The 22,794-nt window shown below is 39.2% G+C and overlaps 2 protein-coding genes across 2 annotated transcripts; one reads left to right on the top strand and one right to left on the bottom strand.

Annotated features, from left to right (window-relative positions):
• Positions 1-1,124: 1,124 nt before the first annotated feature.
• Positions 1,125-7,220, top strand: btbd17b (BTB (POZ) domain containing 17b; the record flags this gene model as incomplete). The annotated part of the gene is made up of 3 exons (XM_079835108.1): positions 1,125-1,335; positions 2,094-2,379; positions 4,085-7,220. The coding sequence occupies 3 exons, from the start codon at positions 1,125-1,127 to the stop codon at positions 5,157-5,159; spliced, it is 1,572 nt and encodes a 523-aa protein (XP_079691234.1). The 3' UTR covers positions 5,160-7,220.
• Positions 7,221-14,052: 6,832 nt separating this feature from the next.
• On the bottom strand, positions 14,053-19,704 carry kcnj2b (potassium inwardly rectifying channel subfamily J member 2b). The gene is made up of 2 exons (XM_079835148.1): positions 19,564-19,704; positions 14,053-18,391 (listed from the first exon to the last, which is right to left on the bottom strand). The coding sequence occupies exon 2, from the start codon at positions 18,151-18,153 to the stop codon at positions 16,834-16,836; it is 1,320 nt and encodes a 439-aa protein (XP_079691274.1). The 5' UTR covers positions 18,154-18,391; positions 19,564-19,704; the 3' UTR covers positions 14,053-16,833.
• Between the last annotated feature and the right edge of the window lie 3,090 nt (positions 19,705-22,794).

The following is a 22,794-nucleotide window of genomic DNA, read 5'->3' as shown; positions in this document are numbered from 1 at the left end:
GTACTCCTTTAATTGAACACATTACCCACATTACAACACGTGCATTGGCTCCCGGTTAAATATCGTATTGATTTTAAAATCCTTCTTTTTACTTACAAGGCCCTCAATAATCCTGTCTTCTTACTTCTCTGACCTTCATATCTACACTCCTACTCGTACTTTAAGATCTCGTACTTTGCACTCACTCTTGTTCTCCCTCGAACGTGCACAATTTCAGTGAAAGTCTTCTTGTTTTTGAATCTCGCCTTGAGACCCATCTTTTTAGGCACGCTTTTAAGCGATTGCTTTTATGCTTGTATCCAGTATGTCCAAGCTGTAATAGAGAATATTTCTTGTTTAATGTTGACTGTTTTATTGTGTTTGTAAGGTGTCCTTGAGTGTCATGTACAGCGCCTATTAAAATGTATAATACAAGTTTAGGCAGTTTATTCTCGTCTACACCTCTGCACATAACAGACATAAAAGTGATACCTGAAACTGCAGCTTTTTTGAGAGATGTTCTATAGCTTATTTGAAGCAAATGTTTTTTCACCTAGAGATGGTCAAATGGGATTTACTTTAAAGGCCTGGATGTGCTTTATTTATTTTTTTGACATGGGCCAGTAATTAACACCTTAGCAACCCCATAGCAACACCCTGGCATCCTGATGGGAATTTCTATTTTATTTTTAATTATAAAACTACAAAACTACAACATTTTAGTTTGTTACAGAATATTGAACTTTGTTTTTAGGTGGTTTTCATATTTTTTCATGCTTTCCCGTTCGATATGAATTGTATTAATCAAATAGAATGGGTGTTTAGCCACCCAATCAGTGATTTGCGCATGCATTTATGTGTTTTAAGACGTTGTTATATGGATATCCTCTGTGCAATCCAACATTGTGCAATAATATTCATCTTCCAATGTATTCTGTTGCTTTATTTGAGCTAATGTGCTAGCAATACCCCCCATGTGCAGACCACATCCCACTCCAGACGCCCACTTCAGTCCAAACACGCGGCCCAGTGCCACAGATCGATATCATGTAACATTGAAAGAGGAGAAACTCACAATCAAAGCGGTCGTCATGGAAACGGCCCAGCTGGATTCCACCAATCAATGGGCTTCATGAGGCTGAGAGATGCTCAGCGATGTGCCAACGTCCTACATAAAGAGTGTGGGACAGCGAGCCTGGGCAGCACATACCGAGAGAGAGAGATTGGGGTGGGAAAAAAAGGCATCCAGAAGAAAGAAGGACGACATCAATACAGGACGAGACATGGTGAACTCTGGAGGAAGCGTTCCTGCCGTGGTCTGCCTGGCCAACCTTTATGTTGCACTATGTGTAGGAGGTAAGATCATAGTTTTTTAATAGTAGTTGCTGGAATAGTGATATATTTGTGTGTATGTTATGAGAGAAGATACTTTGTGACAAATTGCAATTTTCCCTGGCCATGTTTTTAGTATTTAAAACTCCTAAACATCTGTATTTCTCTATATGTGCAGACACAATGTTGCACAGTTCAGTTGCAGTTATAAGAGAAGTCACCATCTTTACATGAAATGCAGAAGCTTTCAAACGACTGAACTGATCAAAGAGTGAATGTGTCACGTGACTTCAAGAGCAGCAGTCAGAGCCTTTCATTAACAAGGTCTTGCTTGTGATTTTGTATTCAGGCTTGCATGTTTTTTTCTTCCTTTACTTGGGCTCTTTGACACCAAAAGTGCCTTTGAAAGCTGAACCGCAATATAATTGCTCAACTACTTAATATTATATGACTCCAATTACTTTTATGATTTTGAAAGGAGGAAAATTCACAGTTTAGTGCCTAAAAAAGCTAGATGGAAAACCAATTTCTGGGGTTGGAATTACCTAGGAATGTCAACAATTGTGAATCTCTGAGAGATTTATCCACGCATTATTCAATAACGGATCAAAAATGCAGTGCAAATGCATTCAAGAACATCTAAACCCCTCATAATATTCATGGTTCTAGTTTTTGAATGTGCAAAAAAAAAAACACTTTGTACTTTGTACAGCCTCCTTCTTTTAGTTGCCCTCTTTTCGTTGCCCCAATTGGCTCACAAGTGTCATATTTCTGTCCTTCAGCTGCATTGAAGACAGATGTGGTGTTGGAGAACAGTGCTACCACCCTGAACCATTCAATGGCACTGGTGCAGCGCATGGAGGCCCTGCTGACCCAGGGAAACGGCAGTGACGTGAGCCTGCGCGTTCAGACCTTGAACACGGACGAGGTGAAGGTGATCCAGGTCCACTCGCTGGTGTTGACCCTCCAGAGCGATGTGTTTGACGAGCTCCTACAGACCCGCAACTCCACTGCAATGGTCCTCAGAGAGACGGCAGACTGTGCGGCTGTCTTTGATAAGTTCATTAGGTGAGTGATTTGTTAATAATTGGTCATTTAGCACATTTTTATACTAAGTGATTTACAGTTCTCTTGGAGCAACCTGTGGTTGAGGTGACTGCTCATGCTTTACCCTTGAGCTTACAACCTTTCAGTTACCAGCCTAAATCTATAATCAATAGGCCATAACACTCTGGGAGCAACTAACTGGGGTTTCTGTGAAAAAGTCTATGATGTAATGTGTTTGCCCTTTAGTTGACTTTGGTAGATAGTAATGTATTGCTCTGGTAATGATTTTGTTGTAAATCATTTTGTTAGATTCACTTTCTCGATTTTTACTGTGAAGTACTGGTACAAAAGATGAATTTAAAAGGAATAAACATTTTGCCTCTAGTATAATCAAGGTGCCACATTTTTATTTCTTGTTTTTACATTTTTAATTCGTAGATTTTCAACAAAACACATTTATTTTATTTATATGTTTCATTGATTTTAATTTATTATATTTCATAGAACTTAATTATAATTTTTTTGTTTAATATGTTCAATTGTTTTGTATTATATTTTATATTGTAGATTTTCAACAAAATGCATTTGAATGCATTTGTTAGGCTTCCTGGGGACCCATAATAAAATGTATAATGCAAACCATAACATACAAGGATATGCATATATAGCCCATGATAGTAGTGAATTTTATGACCAAATTTGGGATAAAACTAATGCAACCAAAGTACATATATTACAGGGACAGTCTGAAGGACACAATGATGCAAGATCATGATGATTTTCAGATTTTTCCTACATCTAGGCCTCACATATAAATGTACGGAGCCCCGTACATGACATGTGGGGGAAGAAATGTATATCGTGGCCATGAAATAACAATTTGCTCCCACAACCTACTAGTACGTCAGCACGTTTTAATAATTTGTTCCCTCGCTTTAAGTAAACCGTCCCGGCCCCCCCAAAAAAGTGTCTGTTTGAATTTAAATAGCCAAATGCTTAAGAGTCTACGATTGGATCATTATTGCAGTGGTTATGTTTTTAGCATGTTATAAGTTTTGCAACAGCTCTTCTATAGTCTTGCATTAATGAAAAAAAAAATTTTGTTCAAGTTTTTGGTCAAGATCTTGACAATGCAAGAGTCCAGCACTCTGTAAAGTCTCCTCCAGCACATCCCAAAGATTTTCAATGAATTTAAGGTCTGGATTCCGATTCATGTGTGAAAATGCCTGATGAATCTTGACATTGTCATCCTGGAATATGGCCATGATGTGTCTTCCTACATGGTTGTTTAAGAAATGAAAAGCTACACACTCCATCAATCAGGCTTAGAAGAACTGTTGCCAAACACATAACATGCTAGAAACATCATAATCACTGCAATAATGATCTAATCATTGACTCTTAAGCATTTGCCTGTTTAAATCCAACCAGGTAGTGTATAATAATGTTGATCCTTTTACTAAATTGTGGTCACGTTGTGTTAAATCTAAACGAGGGAACACATTAGTACAATGTGGCCACAATTGACTAAATTGAGGGAGCAAACTGTTGTTCAGTTTTATTCCCCTGCGTGTCAAGTGTGTGGACAATTTAGTGCAGCATTCAGTTGTGTTACGTTATCGTTTTACACAGGTTATGGAGGAAAAGTTTCAGAGCAATCAAAGCTATCTCAGGTAAAACGTCAATGGGAAGGTTGATTTTTACAGTCCGACCTCTTTCCCTACAGGTACTTGTACTGCGGTGACATCACATTGCGTCTGAACCAAGCCATTCCTTTACACAAGCTCGCCAGCAAGTATCATGTGTGGGACCTCCAGCAGGGCCTCACCCAATACATGACCCAGCACCTGTCCAGCGATTCACCCACGGGTCATGTGGTGGGCTGGTATCAGTACGCCATGCAGATCGGGGATGTGAGCCTGCAGAACAGCTGCCTGCAGTACCTGTCCTGGAACCTGTCGTCGGTTCTACAGAGCGCCGAGTGGAGCTCAGTGAGCGGAGAACTGCTGCTTTCTTTGCTCCAGCGCTCAGACCTGGTTCTTCAGAGCGAACTGGAGCTGTACGAAGCTCTGGAAGCATGGATCAACCAGAACCAGCCTTCAGATGAGACGGCCGAGAAGGCACTCAAAGCAATACGTTACGCCATGATATCACCCCAGCACTTGTTCCACCTGCAGAAGAAGTCATCTCTGATGTTGAAATATTACGAATCCATACGGGATCTGCTCTTCCTGGCCTTCCAGTTCCACGCAGCCTCACCCGTCCAGTTCGCAAAGTACTTCGATGTTAACTGCAGCCTCTTCATGCCACGAAACTACCTGTCGCCGGCATGGGGCTCCCCGTGGGTGATCAACAACCCTACGCGGGACGACCGCAGCTTCAGCTTTCAGACTCAACTCGGACCGAGTGGTTACGACACCAGCAAACGCGTGACGTGGAATGCTCTTTTCTCCCCACGCTGGCTTCCTCTCAGTGTGCGATCCGTTTACCCGGAGCAGGGATCCTTGCAGCCCACTCGTACGGACGGGGGGCGTCCGCGGATCATCGTCACACCTGCCACCTCGAGCCCGGACTTTGCTGGCATCAGCTTTCAAAAGACTGTCATCGTCTCGGCCCGCAAGCAGGGGAAGGTGGTGGTCCGTCATGTCTACAACTTCCACCAGAGCACGGAGGAGGCGGGAGACTTTCTGTTGGAAGCGGACCTGCAACGTAGAGCATCTGAGTACCTCATTGACAGCTCGCTCTACCTGCATATCATTGTGAAGCCTCTCTACCACAACCTCATAGTAGCCAAAAAGTAAGAGTCTAGTTCCTCTACCAATGATTTATAGTCTATAATGCCATATAGATTTGAAGGCAGGTTTTACATGTCCAAATACATTTACATTTTTGCAGATACTTTTATCTTGAATTGCACCACATTTTGATTTTACACTCATATGGACTTTTTGAATATAACAAATCAGAACTACATTTTATTGTTGATGTCAAAATTAAAAAAAATGTTTTGTCACCATTCAATCAATTCCCAGTGGATAAAATCAAGGTTCGCCCTATACTTTTTCTCATTTAAAGGGGACATATTATGCCCCTTTTCACAAGATGTAATACAAATCTCTGGTGTCGTCAGAATGTGTCTGTGAAGTTTCAGGTCAAAATACCCCCTAGATCATTTATTATGACTTGTCAAATTTGCCCCTATTTGGGTGTGAGCAAAAACATGTCGTTTTTGTGTGTGTCCCTTTAAATGCAAATGAGCTGCTGCTCCCACCCCCCTTCCAGCGGCTCCTTTACATGAGCTTCGTATACAACATCAACAACAAAAATCTCACAGCCAAAATGTCAGAAATAACCAGTTGTGGGGTGCAGCATTACATGTTTGAACCGTAGTCGGACACAGATGGAGAGACTCAGGAAGAGGTCGCAACTTTTAAACTGCACCTGGACGTTTCTGAATGGTTAGTGGATATATTTATGTAATGTTAGTTGTTGTGGAGTTACGTTGATTCAATTCATCAACTAGCATGTTCCGTCATGTTAATCTATAAATTGTTGTATAGGTGCTCGTGTGGGAATGTAAAAAGTCTTTCACTTGACTATACAATGCATAATAAATGTGCGTTTATGAATTACACAGACGGTGAGCGTTTACGGGATAAAACGAACAGCATAGCTCTAGTCTCTGAATACATTCAGCGACTATGGTAACTTTGTCCATATTAGTCGTACAGCCTTTTAGAAAGCTCATTCAGAAAGGAAATTTGCAAACATTCACAGAATATGAAGTGCCATCAATCCTTACTTGTTCTGGATATGAAGTTAAAGCCCGAAGCGTATATTGACCCATCCTTCAGAAACAAATTTTTCGCAAATCCAGCATTGTACTAACCCTCGTTGGTGAATTAATCGTAAAATGATTTTCCAAATATAACATTTTACTGACATTCTTTGGCACATTTCCTTCAAAAATGAAATTCATCCATGGTGTCCCCAGTGGCTTGAATGCCGGTAGGAGTCTTGTATGTTCGTTGGTACATCCAACAACAGGACACTTGTAATGTTTTTTGGCGCAGACATTAATACTCTAGCGCTGATACAGCGAGTAAACAGAAATGGGGGTCTCTGTGCTTCTCTCTAAGGGGTGTGTCTACGCTAAAAGGGCAGATCATCAACAGTCATGGGCGGGGTTTCCCTACTCTTACTCTTACGTCTGGAACAGTGTGTTTTGAGAGATTGATAATGATTGATGGGGATTATTAAAAAAAAGTATTGGGTGGATTTTTACCATTATAAGCTGGTTGTTTACACACACCTGTGTTCAAACACCTTATAAAAGCTAATTGTGCATAATATGTCCCCTGTTTCATTTGGAAATTAGATCAAAAAGGTAAGACTGGTTGTGAATATTTCTGGTTACTTTAGTAACCTTTTTTTTTTTAACCTTGCTGCATGAAAGCTCACCCTAATTTTAATAGTAATTTGAAGTCACATTTGTATATTGCCATGTTTGAATTTGTCAATCCCTCAAGTTGTGCAATGAGCATGCTGATTGCTTTCATAAAAAGAAACAAAGTCACAATAAAACAAGTTTTACCTAATGGTTCTTTGCTGATTAATGAATAATGCAGGTGCACACATTATTTGAATACATTTTTGCTCACTTGTTATACTGCAAACAATGCTGTGTTTCATTAAAATCACAGTTTCTGAACCCACAAATTACTGTGTCTATTTATTACCAAGATGCATTGGTTCTAATTTATGGAGCTGTGAGGTTTCTTGGGGACAAATGCATTTGGAAAAGCATTGGTATGTATTATAATTTTGTCTAAGATAACATTGTGACATTAAAAACCTTTTGCAACTATTGTAAGTATTGCAACTATGCATCTAAAAATTCAGTTTGAGACCCTTCAAAGTCACAAGAAACTGAAAGCACCCAAAGCAGTGAGGATGGACAACTCTCACAAATTGAAATGTCATCATTGTTCTTTTATTGTCCTCTGGTGGTCAAAAAGTGGTACATCCTATTGAGCCATTGAGCTATTCGAATTAAGAGAGTGGTTTAAAGCTTGGCCGCTGATATGCAGACGCTTATTTAGTGTTGACAGGTTTCATCGTGATGCCATTTGGCTGGAGTAAAGCTATCTGAAGATAACTATTAGAACGCCAGCTGGAGCACAGCAGTGCAAACACAGCATTAAGAAGCAGCTGCTGGAGTGATTAGGCGGGGCAAGTGCATGCTGGGAAAGAAACATGATGCTCAGGCTGCCGATGCAGTATGTTTGGAATACTGTCTTACTGCACCGTATATACTGTATACTAGAGACAAGTGAAACATGCAATGATAAACAATGTATACTACATTGTCCCATGACCTAATCGTGTCGTGTTTGTGTAATAAAAAAGGTGGCTACATCACAATTTGCATACTTCCATTCTAAAGGTTCCCTAAGTTCTGGATTCACAGTACTCATAAAAGTATAGACAAAAAGTATCTGGAAGACCTACTACTACTGGTGAGATTCTGAAGTGTGCATGTGATGGACATTTTACCCATGTGGCCTTGGGAGAGGATTTGTGAATGGCAGTGAAGCAATGCAACTGACGCTGGTAGGTCAAAATGGTGAATGTAATATGTCCGGATTACATTCATGCAACACACACTCATACTATTTAGAACATGCTTTTTTAGCGGTTGTGAAATAGTTACTTATTCAAAGTAAGTACCTACTCAAGAGATCATGCTTAAAAAAATTGTTGTTTTTAATGAAACCCAAATTGTTGATAAAAAAAGAATGCATGAAGCTAGAATAAACATTTAAAGTAAAAAAAGAAAAGAAAAGAAAAGTTTTTTTTTTGTTTTAAAGCAGAGGGTCTGTTCTTTCTTTTGATATATTGCATGGTCAGATCAAAATATTGGGGCCATTAAACTTTTATGAAAATAATAAAAAATGCTGGTGCTGGGCCGGCTGGCAACTATTTAAAGGGGTGGTAAACCACGATTTCACTATTCTAACTTTAGCTAGCGTGTAATGTTGCTGCTTGAGGATAAACAACATCTGCAAAGTTACAACGTTCAAAGTTTAAAGCAAAGGGAGATATTTGCTTTTAAAGAAATCAGTTTCTAAGAACTACAGCAAACGGCCAGTAGGCGACTACAGACATTCCTCCAGGGTTGGTGACATCACTAGGCTCAATATTTACATAAACCCCTCCTCCGAGAATATTAAATAGGGGGGGCGGGGGCGCCATTTTGTATCGCGGCGCTGTTGTGGTATAGTTAGGCTGGAGTGTTGTTGCCGCGATGCCGAGGAAACGCTGTTATATTCATCCGGATTGCAGGTCTGGGGTACTTGCTTTGTTCAGCCTTCATAGGGACAGGGGTGCGTTGCAGAGCGTTTAACATACAACATGTTATATGCACGTGTGTATGAGACAGAAGGGAACCCGCAGCACATCTCACGGAGGGAAACTTTCACAATGTTCGCGAGTTCAACACCGGATTTGCACAACGTCAGCTGCGTGAGACAAACGCGGCCAGTGTGTGAATGCACGACGCGCGCGGGGCTCCCTCCCGCAGCACATTTCACGGAGGAAAACATTCACAATGTTCGCGAGTTCAATACAGGATATGCACAACGGCTTGACCTGAAAGCTGGATTTACAAACAGAAGCTGTTTACGGGCCACAACCTGTAAGTCTGATTTATTTTTCATCGATGTGTTTTCCTGTAATAGGTTGTAGCAAGGAAGTAAACAGATGACAACACTGTTCTGCAAACCAGTCTGTTAAATGCTTATTCATACTTAACGTTATCCGACGAACACCTATCGTTACAAACACTAACGTTAAAATCTCAACAGCGAACTTGGCATTAGTGTAAATGATTCTTTGATTAGAGCTTTTATGTATTATTTATCTACAGGCTTGCTAAACATGGTTCTGTGTGTGATTTGGCTACTATAGTAAAGCCAGTGTTTAGTGTTTTGGGTTAGTTCTTGCGACAGATATTTGGCTATAATCGTTCTAAAAATACAAAAGTAACAGTGCCATTCAGTAGTGATCATTATAGATCCGCAGTCTTTACTCATTAGGACTGAACAGGTTTTGCTCGATCATCTTCACTAAAATGTTCTGGGTCTGATTCGGGCTCAGATTGGTGTGGTTTTATTGACGCCATCGTTTCTAATACTGACCAAAGCACAGTCTACCGGCTACCGGTAAGGTAAGGGGCGTGGCGTTTCCGACAAACGTACACTGCGGTTAGCGAATCACAACACACTGGGCCAGCTAACCAATCTGAGCCCATTGCGTATTTTTGAGGGACTGGCTTCATACAACCCGGAAAGCATCAGACCGTTTTACAAGGAGGGACAGAGCAGTGTAGAATAAATGTCAAATATATGAAAAATAATGATTTTTTTTTTAAAACGAAGCATGAACACGTTACAGTGCACCCCACAAACACAATCAAGCCTTCAAAACAATGTGTTTTACCACCCCTTTAAAAAAATACTGGCAAGGAAAGAGTTAAAAAAATAGAAAGAAAGAGAAAGAAAGAAAGATAGAAAGAGAAAAGTGCATTGGAATGTGGGAGACAGTACACACACTGTGCTCTGTTGAGTACACATTTTTTTCCAAATGTATTAGGTAATCTAAGTAATCCATATGCAAACACAACTATGTGCATAGTCTATGTAATGTGTGCACAGCATACTGCATACTTCTTTGTAATGTGATAGTAGTGGTTCAGTGTCGCTAGAGGTCATTAATGGAAACTGCTTTATGTAATCACCGTTGGAGGGAATGTGTTATCTGTCAATACTCACTCAGGAAAGGTCAGACTGTGGAGATGTCAACAGCAATACAGTCTCTATACGACAAACGTGACACTTTATCTTGTGTTTTGACATATTTTAATCTCCATAATGCATAAGTGGGTTTATGTATGTCATGGAACTACACAGTCTGTGCAAGAATGCATGCAGACGCTTCTACAAACATTAGTGAAAGAATGGGTCTCTCTCAGGAGCTCAGTGAACTCAAGCGTGGTACCGTGATAGGTTGCCACCTGTGCAATAAGTCCATTCGTGACATTTCCTCACTACTAAATATTCCACGCTCAACTGTTAGTGGTGTTATTATAACAAAGTGGAAGCAATTGGGAACAACAGCAACTCAGCCACAAAGTGGTAGGCCACTTAAAATCACAGAGCGGGGTCAGCGCATGCTGAGGCACACAGTGCGCAGAAGTCGCCAACTTTCTGGAGAGCCAATAGCTACAGACCTCCAAACTTCATGTGGCCTTCAGATTAGCTCAAGAACAGTGTGTAGAGCTTCATGGAATGGGTTTCCATGGCCGAGCAGCTCATCCAAGCCTTACATCACCAAGTGCAATGCAAAGCGTCGGATGCAGTGGGGTAAAGCACGCCACCACTGGACTCTAGAGCAGTGGAGATGCGTTCTCTGGGTTTGGCAGTTGCCATGAGAACGGTACTTGTCCGACTGCATTGTGCCAAGTGTAATGTTTGGTGGAGGGGGTTATGGTGTGGGGTTGTTTTTCAGGGGTTGGGCTTGGCCCCTTAGTTCCTGTTAGACGATGGATACCTGACCCGAACACGATGGGACCTGTCGGTAACCGACGGGCCGGGCCGGGTTCGGACAGATATTTAGAAATAATGTTCGGGTTCGGGTCGGCCTCGGTCACGTCAGCGCGATAAGGCATTGAACATTTGAAATTTAAAACAGCTTATTATGTAGGTAGCCAATTGGCCTGTTTAACTTGATGCAAAGGTTTGTTTTTGTGATTAAAATAAAAAAAAAATATTACCCTAACATCCGTCCTCCTGTGTTTGGAAATTTGTTTATATATCTATGACAACGCGCAACATGTGCGTGCATATTGCACATTAGGCTACATGTGACTGGCAGCGCAACTTCAGCGCTGCTGGCAGGACCATCGAGCAGAGGAGGAGAGGCTTGAAGCCATCCACAGTTGATGCAATCCTTTTTCTGCATAAAAACATGAATTAGCCTAAACTTTGATTGATGGATTGCGTAAATAGATCCCATGTTGCAGTTTAGTTGCCATACAGTTTTCGAGAAAAATGGGAAGAGTGATTTTAATTTCAATAAGCTGCATTTGTGTTACGTTAATGTTTTGTTCTGTTAACTTGGGCCATTTTTGGAAGACTTTGTTCATTTAATTTCAATTGGTTATTTGATTGGGCCCTGTGTTAACGTGTGTATTTGTTTCCCCGTCTGCGCGCTGATGCGCTCATCTATAATCATTTCAGAATGCCTTTCTACAGTTGTAAAAGGGCGCTTTCCACACAAACAAACGTACATGTGTCATTAGTATGAGAAAAAAAATAGATTCGGGTTCGGGTCAGGCTCGGACATAAATATCTTAATGCCTGTCGGGCTCGGGTCGGGTTCGGTTACTGCTCTGTCGGACGTGGGCCGGGCTCAGACAGAAAAATGCGGCCTGATCCGCACTCTAGTTCCAGTGAAAGTAACTCTTAATGCTTCAGCATACCAAGACATTTTGGACAATTTCATGCTCCCAACTTTGTGGGAACAGTTTGTGGATGGTCCCTTCCTGTTCCAACATGACTGCGCACCAGTGCACAAAGCCAGGTCCATAAAGGCATGGATGAGTGAGTTTGGTGTGGAGGAACTTGACTGGCCTGCACAGAGTCCTGACCTCAATCCGATAGAACACCTTTGGGATGAATTAGAGCGGAGACTGAGAGCCAGGCCTTATCGTCCAACATCAGTGCCTGACCTCACACATGCCCATAAACATACTCCTAAACCTTCAAGAACTGTTTTAGCTGCAAAGGGTGGGCCAACTCCATATTAAACCCTACGGATTAAGAATGTGATTGCATTACAGTGCATGTGCATGTAAAGGGAGGCGTCCCAAAACTTTTGGCAATATAGTGTATGTATCAATACAGCACAATGACAGCTCTGGAAATTACTGTACAACTTGTTGTATGTTCTTTTTAATAGTTAATGTTAAATCTGCATGGTCTCATTGATTTCAAGTGAACATTTAAATATTACTGGAAATAAAACTAAATGTGCAAAGTTTACTTCAACACATGGTAATAAAAAATAAGTTTAAAAACACTAAAAGACACAATAACTCTGTTTTGAAGTTAGTATACAGTTTAAATGAGATTAACTTGCCTGCTGGATTTTAAAAAGTTTATTATATATATATATAATTTTTATTATATCTAGCAACTCTGACCTAAAAGTGAACCCAGAGTTCCTTCATTCCATCTCCATAGATAGAGCACAATGCAGCTCTGAATGATTTGAATCGTAACATAAATGACCTGATATTAAAACTTTAGTAGCGGGGTTAATGGATCAACCCTTATATGAATTTACCAGCCAATATGCTGACATCACACTCTCAACATTTTTGTCTGCAGACTCATTGCAAACAAAAATCAGATAAATGATCGATTCAAATTCAAGAGTGAGAAACATATTGACGCAAATTCTTTACAGACACCCATTTAATCTACTTCACTGCTCTGTGAAAGTGTGCGTCATATATTTTTCCCTGCACAGCATGATAGAGGGATAATCCAAATCTCAAAACCATCAGGAATGACATTAGAGATTAAACCTAATAACTGTAGAGACCACACCTGAACTGATACTGCACCATTAATAACTTTCACTGCAACAGCTGCTTCATATTACTTTGTGTGCTTTATTTTGTAGCTCGGATTATGAAGGCTTTGACCTCCTTTTAAATGTGAGAGGGACTTTCCTCCCAGACTGTGGATATAATTAATAATATAATATAATACAGTGTATAATAATATAATATAATAATACTTGTTTATTAAAGGGATAGTTGACCCAATTCTTTCATCATTTACTCAACTATACTGTGTTGTTCCAAACCCGTATGAGTTACTTTCTGCTGTTGAGTAACCAAACAGTTGACGGTACCCATTGACTTCCATACCAGAAAAAAAAAAAACACTATGGAAGTTAATGGCTACCGTCATGTTAGTTACCAACATTCTTCAAGATATCTTATTTTGTGTTCAACAGCAGAAAGAAACTCATATGGGTTTGGAACAACATATGAACTATCCCTTTAAGTATCTGATGCTCAATGAAACATAGTCAACTGATTTTTCTCTTTCCCCAGTAAAGAGGACATGTCATTGGATAATGTGGAAAATTGCCTCAGGGAGAAATCAGACTTTCAGCAGAACAAAATCCAATCCTCTCATTGCATCTCCTGTGCCCAATCGATTCTCTGTTTACACAAACCAGGGTCATGGATTCAAATTAGTCGAGCCACACAATGCTTGTCTGGATGATCTCAATGTCAACTACATTTACAGTTTAAAAATGAATGAACATCTTCTGTCTCTTTAAATGTAGCACACATACGTATGTGATATCATAATCTGGAATGTTGTCATTTAGGATTACATCATTTGTGATGTGGTCAAAATACAATTTTCTTCATGAAATATTAAATATGCTGGAGGCCTAAGAAATATACGATAAAATGTCCCAAACATGTCAAAGATATTAATTTGAGGGTTTTGAGACCTGCTGTTAGAAACACAGAACGTACATAAAACCAAATATTTACAAATATGGACCTTGAGTTCATTACAAATCAGGCAAACAAAGTATATTGTTAATGAATAGTAACTTTTATTGTGGTTTATTTTAATAGCTACTTTCACAGTCATATATATATAAAAACAGATATTGGTTTCCTGTTTCACAGCATTGCAAGTCATTATTACTTGGGTAATAGTATGTTTTTCTCCATTTGTCAACATATATATCTATTATAATCTTTCTTAAATAGCAGCAGATAAGTAACATTCGTGCCTTCATTCATAAACATTAACATTCATGTCTTCAGTCACTGAAGCTATATTGCACATCAAAAGCACATACTGCTATGAACATGACATTCTTTACATATTATTCAAAGATTTGCTGTAGTTTATTTACAACTCTTTGACCGCTCGTACTGTATGAATGCCAGATTTCATCCAAACCCTGAGATGTTGAGTGTGCTTTGACAAACCCAATGTGGAAGATGCAGTACATGGACTGAGGAGCTTTACGTTCACTAATGATCAAACAATAAGTGCCCTAGATTAGCTTATACTGTCATTAAAATGGATGGCTAATCTTCACTACTGATATCATAAAACGTTTCTTTTTATACAGAACTTTACTTATGGAAAGAGGAGAGACGAATGTTAAGAGACCAGCTCATTAACAGGTTCCTTTCATTATTTTCAGCTAAGGTTCTGTGAACACATATCTCTTCACATAAAAATGCCTACTGTCAAGGACAACCACATAAGAACCGAGAAATATGGATTCTAGGGTTCTAACTTTATGCTTGTGCTCATTTATCTTGAATTGTGTCATTATTGCAGTGGGTTTTAAATGCTGAAAATATTGTAGGTTTAATTTCAAAGACAAGATCAAAAGGAAACGGCTTCATTCTCTGCCTTCGAATACGAACATGATTTCATCACGACACAAGGTATTATCCTGAATGTCATATTAATAGCCTGTGTGCAAGGACAATGGAACAAAATAGTCAACTGGCTGTCCTGTAAAATAACTGTGACTTGTAAAATTTGCTCCAAAACCTAGTGAGCTACATACCTAGACAGCATGTTACGGCATCATAGACTGGCTTCATGTGTGAAAGCTGTTCCCAAACAACATTACACTCCTAAGGCAGTCTACCTTAATTTAGCCAAATGTATCCTATTCCTTAATGGAAACAGAATTCCCAGAATGCTTTGTGACAAGCTCAATGAAATAAAAAAGTGCATCCAAGATGGTGGAGAGGAAACTAGCTCTATCCAATTTGAATGGACTGCTCATACATATCATGCATTTTTATGCCTTTTAGAGTACTGCATCTTTAGCAACACGCTAATATATAAACTGTATTACACTCAATACAGAACCTTAAAGAGATAGTTCACCCAAAAACGACATTTTTATGTTTATCTGCTTACCCTCAGGGCATCCAAGATGTAGGTGTCTTCAGTAGAACACAAATGAAGATTTTTAACTCCAACCGTTGCAGTGTGATAGTCGTGTAATGCATGTCAATGGGGATATTTTAGCGTATGAGAGCAATGAGAGTAAAAACACATAGATATACGAATCCTTATTAAACCATGCGGCTCGTGGCGACACACTGATGTCTTAAGACATGAAACGATCGGTTTCTGCAAGAAACCGAACAGAATTTATGTTATTTTTTTTTTACCTCTTATCAGACGAATGTCATCTAGTATTCCCAGCGCCATAAATTCTGGCGAATAAGGTCAAAATACTGGCGCGATCAAAGATATATATACACGTAGATGCCTCATTGGACCGATCCGCGCCGGCACTAATGAGGAATCTATGTATATATATCTATGATCGTGCCGGTATTTTGCATGTATTTTGACCTTATTCGCCGGAAGTGATGGCGCGGGGACGGCTGATGCAGAGCCATAGAAAAAAATGAAATACATTTTCAAATATGGATATTTTTCTTACACAAACGCATAGATTCGCTTCAGAAGGCCTTTATTAACACCCCGGAGCCACATGGAGCATTTTATTTGACGGACAGATGCATTTTTTATGGACTTCAAAAACCGAGCAACTATTACTGCTATTATAATGCTTGGATTAGCCATATTTTATTCGTCTGAAAGAAGAATGTCATACACACCTCGGATGACTTGAGGGTGAGTAAATCATGGGCTAATTTTCATTTTTGGGTGAACTATCCCTTTAAAGGGTTCTGGCAGGCGCTTCATATATAGAATTTTTTAAGGGTTCAGATCATAGGATAGTTTTATAGACTCAATTTTAAGACTTAAACATCTTGTAAATATACTTTATCACTAGAAAAAAAGAAATAACCCATTACAAATGAAAAGTATAATGCAATCATTTAAGACATTTCTCCTTATATAGACCCTTTTTGACAACGTTTATAAAAAAAATTAGTCAAAAAACCCTGGGGTTCTATTTAGTATGCCATTGATCCATTTTTCCAGGAGTGGATTAATTGGGAAAAAAAGTGTGCCGTGTATGAGTCATATTGAGTTGCTGTGATTGGTTTGGAATTGGTTTTAAGTTGCTGTGATTGGCTTACTTGAGAACAGAGCTTATATTATCTGTATGGTATGCTGCTCTTGTCTATATTACAAATTGATTGTGTATAAAGTGTCAGAGTAGATTTGAAAGTTCATGTTTGTTGATCTGTCTTCCTAGATAACAAGTCAAAGCGAATGTTTCCAGACATCTGCAACCCAACCTTTTGGGTTCCTCTCAAATCAATGGCCACAGCAGCAAAACAGCCTTTCCTCAGCCAGGCCTTTTCATTTGTATGCTGTACAATAACGACACCGCATATAAAGAAACTTTCTTCTCTCGTCATATCTCTGGCTGCTGTCTTAAAGGCTTGAGTTGAAGTGGTAAAGTATCCTGACTAGAAGCTGTGCTTTTGACATCATCAATAATGGATCCTTCCAATGCCACGCTGTCTCTTCTGATGTTATTCAGGTCATCGTCATCATCATCGTCATCCTCCGTTTCCTCTTTATCCATAAAGGCTACTTCATTCTCATAACAAAAAGAGTTTGAGCTAGATGCGATGTACTTCTTTTCGGCCAAATCTCGAGCGCTGCACTGAGGCGTGCTGGAAACCTCGTATGTGTTCTCAAAGTGCGAATAGTCCACTTTGTAATGATTTTTGTCCTCAAAAAGGACCGGCTCAAAGCGATGACCCCACAGGATTTCGCTCGACACGTAAGAGCTGCGACACTGAGTGGTCATGGCCGTAGCTTCCACCATGCCCTCCAAAATCACGACTATCTCCAGCTCAGAACTTTCCAGTTCCTGTTTGCTTATGTCAAAGAATGGACTGTCCTCATCAATCTCATGCACTATGGTGATGGGGGACACTAAAAATATACGGTCAATACCAGTGTCGAATCCGACATCAATGTCTAACTGATCCAGCGGGATGAACTCGCCTTCAGCGGTGGTGCGAGATTTGAGCAGATGGGCGCGAACGTGAGCTTCCACCAGGTGGCTTTTCCGGAGGTTCCCGACCCTCCACATCAGACACAGTTTACCGTCCCTCATGGCTATTGTGGCATAGTGACTGAACACAAGGGTTTCGTTTCTTTTCTTAGGCTTGGCCATCTTAGCCATGACCGCACCAATGATGAAGGCATCAATGATGCATCCCAAGATGCTCTGGAAAACCACCATGAAGACAGCCATAGGACAGTCCTCCGTTACATACCGGTAGCCATATCCGATAGTAGTTTGCGTCTCCACAGAAAACAGGAAGGCTGCCATGAAGCTGTCGACGTTCGAAATGCAAATCTGCTCTTGATTCTCAGAGTCCCCGGACGAAAGTGCAATAAACCAGAATATTAATCCAAAGAGAAGCCAGGACAGTAGGAAGGAGAGGCAGAAGAGGACCATCATCCAACGCCAGCGGATGTCAACGCATGTCGTGAAGATGTCAGCCAGGTAGCGTTGACCTTTTTCACTCATGTTGATGAACTGCACATTGCAGTGTCCGTCCTTGTTGACGAAGCGGCTTTGTTCTTGGTGCTGCGTGTGCACTTTGCTGCCCACGTTTCCATTGCCGTAGCCATTTTGCACGGCGATGGGGGACAGCTTCATCCCGCCTTCTTCCGAGGAAACTATGCTGTACCGGTGGGCTCTCACACTTCCCATCACTTCCGAATGAGGGGGCTGAGCCTCGTCTGCTTTGGACAACAGTCTGAGTTTTTGGAGGACGCGTTGGAGAAACACTTTCGACCTCTCACATGGACCAACACGCAAACAAAAATCAGGATTTCCTTGAAATCAAGCAAGCAATGAGATGGATGTTCCAAAGAAACAAAGTTTTCCCCGGGGCTACGAGGACCTCTCCTCTTCTGTGAAATGACTGGACATCATCTGCAAAACTGGGCTGAGAAAATAACACAAAGTCAGAGTTCGAAGAAATGAGTCGACGACAAAGCAAGCGGTTCAGTTTGTGTTTATGAACTATGCCATTAAACTGTTTTAAAGATTAACTGTCAAGATCAAAACACAAATATATTTCCGTGCATGTAAATTCATTTCTCCTTTGGCCAACATTAATATCAAGAGTGATGTAACACTTGGCATGACCTGACAGAGCTATCCAGAAACACAGATGTATAGATTAGAGCTGAATCTCAAATATAATACCAAGTATATAATATATAATGACAATAAGATGAATATCTCTTTATAAATATTTGGGTAGTAGACAAATGAACATCTGCCATGAACATAATATTAGGAAACACTAGGGTCAATTTTAAGTGAATTAGTATTGTTATGTATGAATTGCAGTAGTCATTAGACAACCATTACACAATAATACATTATTATTTTAATTTCTACAAAATAATTAACAATATTGTCATGTGATATTCAATACTCTCTAAATTACATGATTGAAAAAGCTGCTAAATGATAATAAAATAATCAAGTGGCTTCATCCAACATCTAGTCGTTTTCATGAAGGACAGTAAAAAACCTGTCATGTCAACTAACTATATTTCTTTTGTAACTTGTTAAGATAAGCTTGTGCTAGTTTGAGTCAGGTGGAATCAAGGCATTGGCAGATGGAAAATCCCCTTGATCCTCTTTTTTCTGAGGATATAAAATACAATGTTGTCTTCTATTACGACTGCTATTATTTCCAAGTAAGAGGTCAGTATAGAACTTTACACTTGAATACATATATGTATCATAAATAACATGTAAAATAATATTTGAATGAATAATTATGAATCTAGAAAATGGTAACACAACATAATATAGTGTTGCATATTAAATATAGTGAATCTAGTAGCAATAAAGTAAACAAAGATACACCTATAGGCACTTAAATAACACTTTGCATGGAATTAGGCCTCCAACATAGACTGATGGCATACAATTTAAATTGACAATTGTCAAACAAGTTAAAATTATTTTTCAATAAAAAAATGCCCTAAAAATGAAATTGAGACATTTTGGCAAAAATAACTACTCATCTCTAATGAGTTCAATAGCAGTTTTAGCTACTTGTAAGCAAAGATATCACCACAAAACTAAAACGAAGCTTACCTTTAAGAGTTCAAGAACAAAAGAAGTTTAGATCAGCACATTTCCGCAGATTGCAGTTGTTGTTATCCGGTGGGAGAGATCAGTCAAACGCTCTGGGACTTGATGGTGGTTTCGATCATCTCACTCAGTGTTGGCCAAAGCTCAAGCCGATCGAAGAACAGTTTTAAAAAGCCTGTTAATCTCCGCCCAGACTGTCAGGTCATGCAGCTGTGATGATGATTACAGCATCTCACCGCAATCACAGGCTGCCTTCATCATGACATGTAATGCTGCCTTCACGTGCTATCGGAATTACCGTAAATACTAGTTTCCTAGTTAAAAGATGGGACATGAACGCCCTCTCAAGTCAAAATTTGAATGTAAGGAACTTGTAATCACGACTTCAGAAGTGGGAAATAGGACATTTCAGATAACACGTGAAGGCAGCGTAAAACACAATAACCAGAAAAGATACAAATCCCGAGTAGAATATCATAATTTCTTAAAAAAAAAAAAAAAATAATTTGTGTGTGTGAAATTTTCAAGACAAGATGTATTTTGATACGTTAAAGGGATAATTCACCCAAAAATGTCCTTCCAAACCCCTTCGTTCATCTTCAGAACACATGAAGATAATTTTTGATGAAATCCCCTCTATAGACACTAAATTTTTCAACTAAACATCGAAATAAATCTAATTAATAAACTAAATTAACCATATAAACTAAATTACTGATCTAATTATTGATCTAAAGCCCACACTGTCACTGTATGATAATTGAAATGAACTGATGACATCAGCGTTTTCTCCAGAATGGCTATACAGCTGAATAAAATTATGCTGCATTATTTTCCTGTTTAACACTGTAAAGCTGCTTTGAAACAATCTACATTGTTAAAAGCGCTATATAAATAAAGTTGACTTGACTTGACATAGACAGCTAATTAACACTTTCAGGGTCCAGAAAATCAAATGTTAAAATAATGTGACTCCAGTGGTTCAACCTTAATTTTATGAAGCGACAAGAACACTTTTTGGGCGTAAAAACAAACAAAAATAACGACTTTATTCAATAATTTCTCCTACGCAGTTTATGTGCAACGCTTTGCTGTTCACGTGAGCACCAGGACGCATGCGCGTGTGCTGTATTTTTATAATGGGAATTGTGTAGGAGACTGACACAGGCTAGAGCGAAATTATTGAATAAAGTCGTTATTTTTGTTTGTTTTTGCGCACAAAAAGTATTTTCATCAGTTCATAAAATTAAGGTTGAAGCACATGAGTCACATGGACTATTTTAACTTTTTTTTTTCTACCTTTCTGGGCTATTGTTAATTTAATTGCTGTCTATGGAGGGGTCAGAGAGCTCTCGGATTTCATCAAAAATATCTTAATTTGTGTTCCGAAGATGAACGAAGGTCTTAGGGGTATGGAACGACATGAAGGTGAGGAATTAATGTCAGAATTTTCATTTATGGGTGAACTAACCCTTTAATACTCTCTGAGATAATAGCTGAACAACATGGAAGTAAAAATGTGTTAACATTTGTTTGTTCGATCTGTTCAGAGATGTTGTTTGTTTGTAGCAAATAGAACTGTCTGGAATGAAATATACATTTTCAAATGATAATAACAATTGAGAATATTCAGAAGGTACGATATTATGTTTAATGAATAGACTAAATAAGAACATTTAAGCAAAATTAGGGTTGGCACGATTTTTTTAATATATATTAAAAAAATATAAATTTTAAATTTTGTAAAAAAAAATTTTTAATTATCTTTTTTTTTTTTTTTTTTTTTTTACATTTTTGAAAGTCTCTTATTCTCAGCCACAGAGAAATTTTTGATCAAAATTTATTTGATCAAAAATACATCAAAAGCTATAATGTGAAATATTATTAAAATGTAAAATAACCGCTGTCTATTTTAAAGGGATAGTTCACCCAAAATGAAAATTACCTCTGATTACTCCGATTACCGATTGTATTCGTCTGAAAGAAGAATGACTTGAGGGTGAGTAAATCATGGGCTAATTTTCATTTTTGGGTGAACTATCCCTTTAAAGCTGCAGTCTGTAAGTTTTGCCTCTTTGTTGCCATCTCGGTTTGAAACCTGCAATTGACCTATCGGTAAGCCCCTCCCCTCGAACGCAGATGAGCCAATAGCAGTTGAGTATCAGTTGCGCCGGGACCGGAACTCGGACATCTTTAGGTGTCAGCGCCATAGAGAAACATTGGAAAATCCGAAGCTCTCATCGGTTTGATGGTGTTAATGCTACAAAAATGCTAAAATTACATGCCTGAGGTACTGTAACACTGACTCCAGGTATCCTGAGAGGATTTTCTGTTTGTCAAACTCTCGTTAAGTTACAATTAAAGTCCCTGCTAACATACAAACCGAAATAACTGTTCTCACGTCATGTAACACTGTAACGTTAGGTCAAAAACACGAAGGTCTACATTTCAGTGCCTCTCCATATTGAACTGGTTATATGTAAATTAAATTAATTTAATTTTAGATATGTTTAAGGTCTACATTATCTGTCCTACTAAGGAGGACTCCTATTTTGATGGGTATTATAGTCTACGGGTAACGTAGTGAAAGGAAGAGCTCGCACGCAGTTTATCGGAGTTGTTTTGCAGATACAAAGTTTACCCGTTATAACTGCACCCTCGAAAAGGCATACGGTCTGTGTATATGATTGTTTGCTGTTAGTTGTATGAGTAATTTTGTGTAATTTGCTGTGTATGTTAATGGTAATGCAACGGAGAGAGAGAGTTTGTGAATGAGATGTTAATGCGCACTTCTTATGCTTTGTTTGTTCAGCTCTTACGCTTATTTTTTGGAGTGAAAAAGGACATAATAAACTTGATAAACCATCAGAAAAGTCTGGCCATCATTCGGATGGGATATACGCTACATTCTGTGTCCAAAAACATCTTGGGATAAGGTTTTCACACTGACAGCTGTCATTGTAAGATATAGCAACTCCGTTTGTTAGCAACAGTAACTAAGGGGGGCGGGGCTTACCGATAGGTCAATTGCAGTTATTTGCGGAATTATCCTCTTTACGTGGGTTGTGCATCGGCATGGCTCCTCAGCGCAGATTAATCTAATGTTTTGAGGAGTATGTGTGGCTGTCATTCAATCACCGCACTGGTGTGGATACTGTACTTCGGAATCACAGATTCTAAGTCTTGGAAGTATAACCAGAATTAAGAATTTTCACCGGAAAATGTCATCTGAAC

Source organism: Gobio gobio (genome assembly GCF_949357685.1).
Source record: "Gobio gobio genome assembly, chromosome: 1".
Taxonomy (NCBI): domain Eukaryota; kingdom Metazoa; phylum Chordata; class Actinopteri; order Cypriniformes; family Gobionidae; genus Gobio; species Gobio gobio.
Note: the sequence above shows the minus strand (reverse complement) of the source record. Positions and strands in the feature narration are given on the sequence as shown.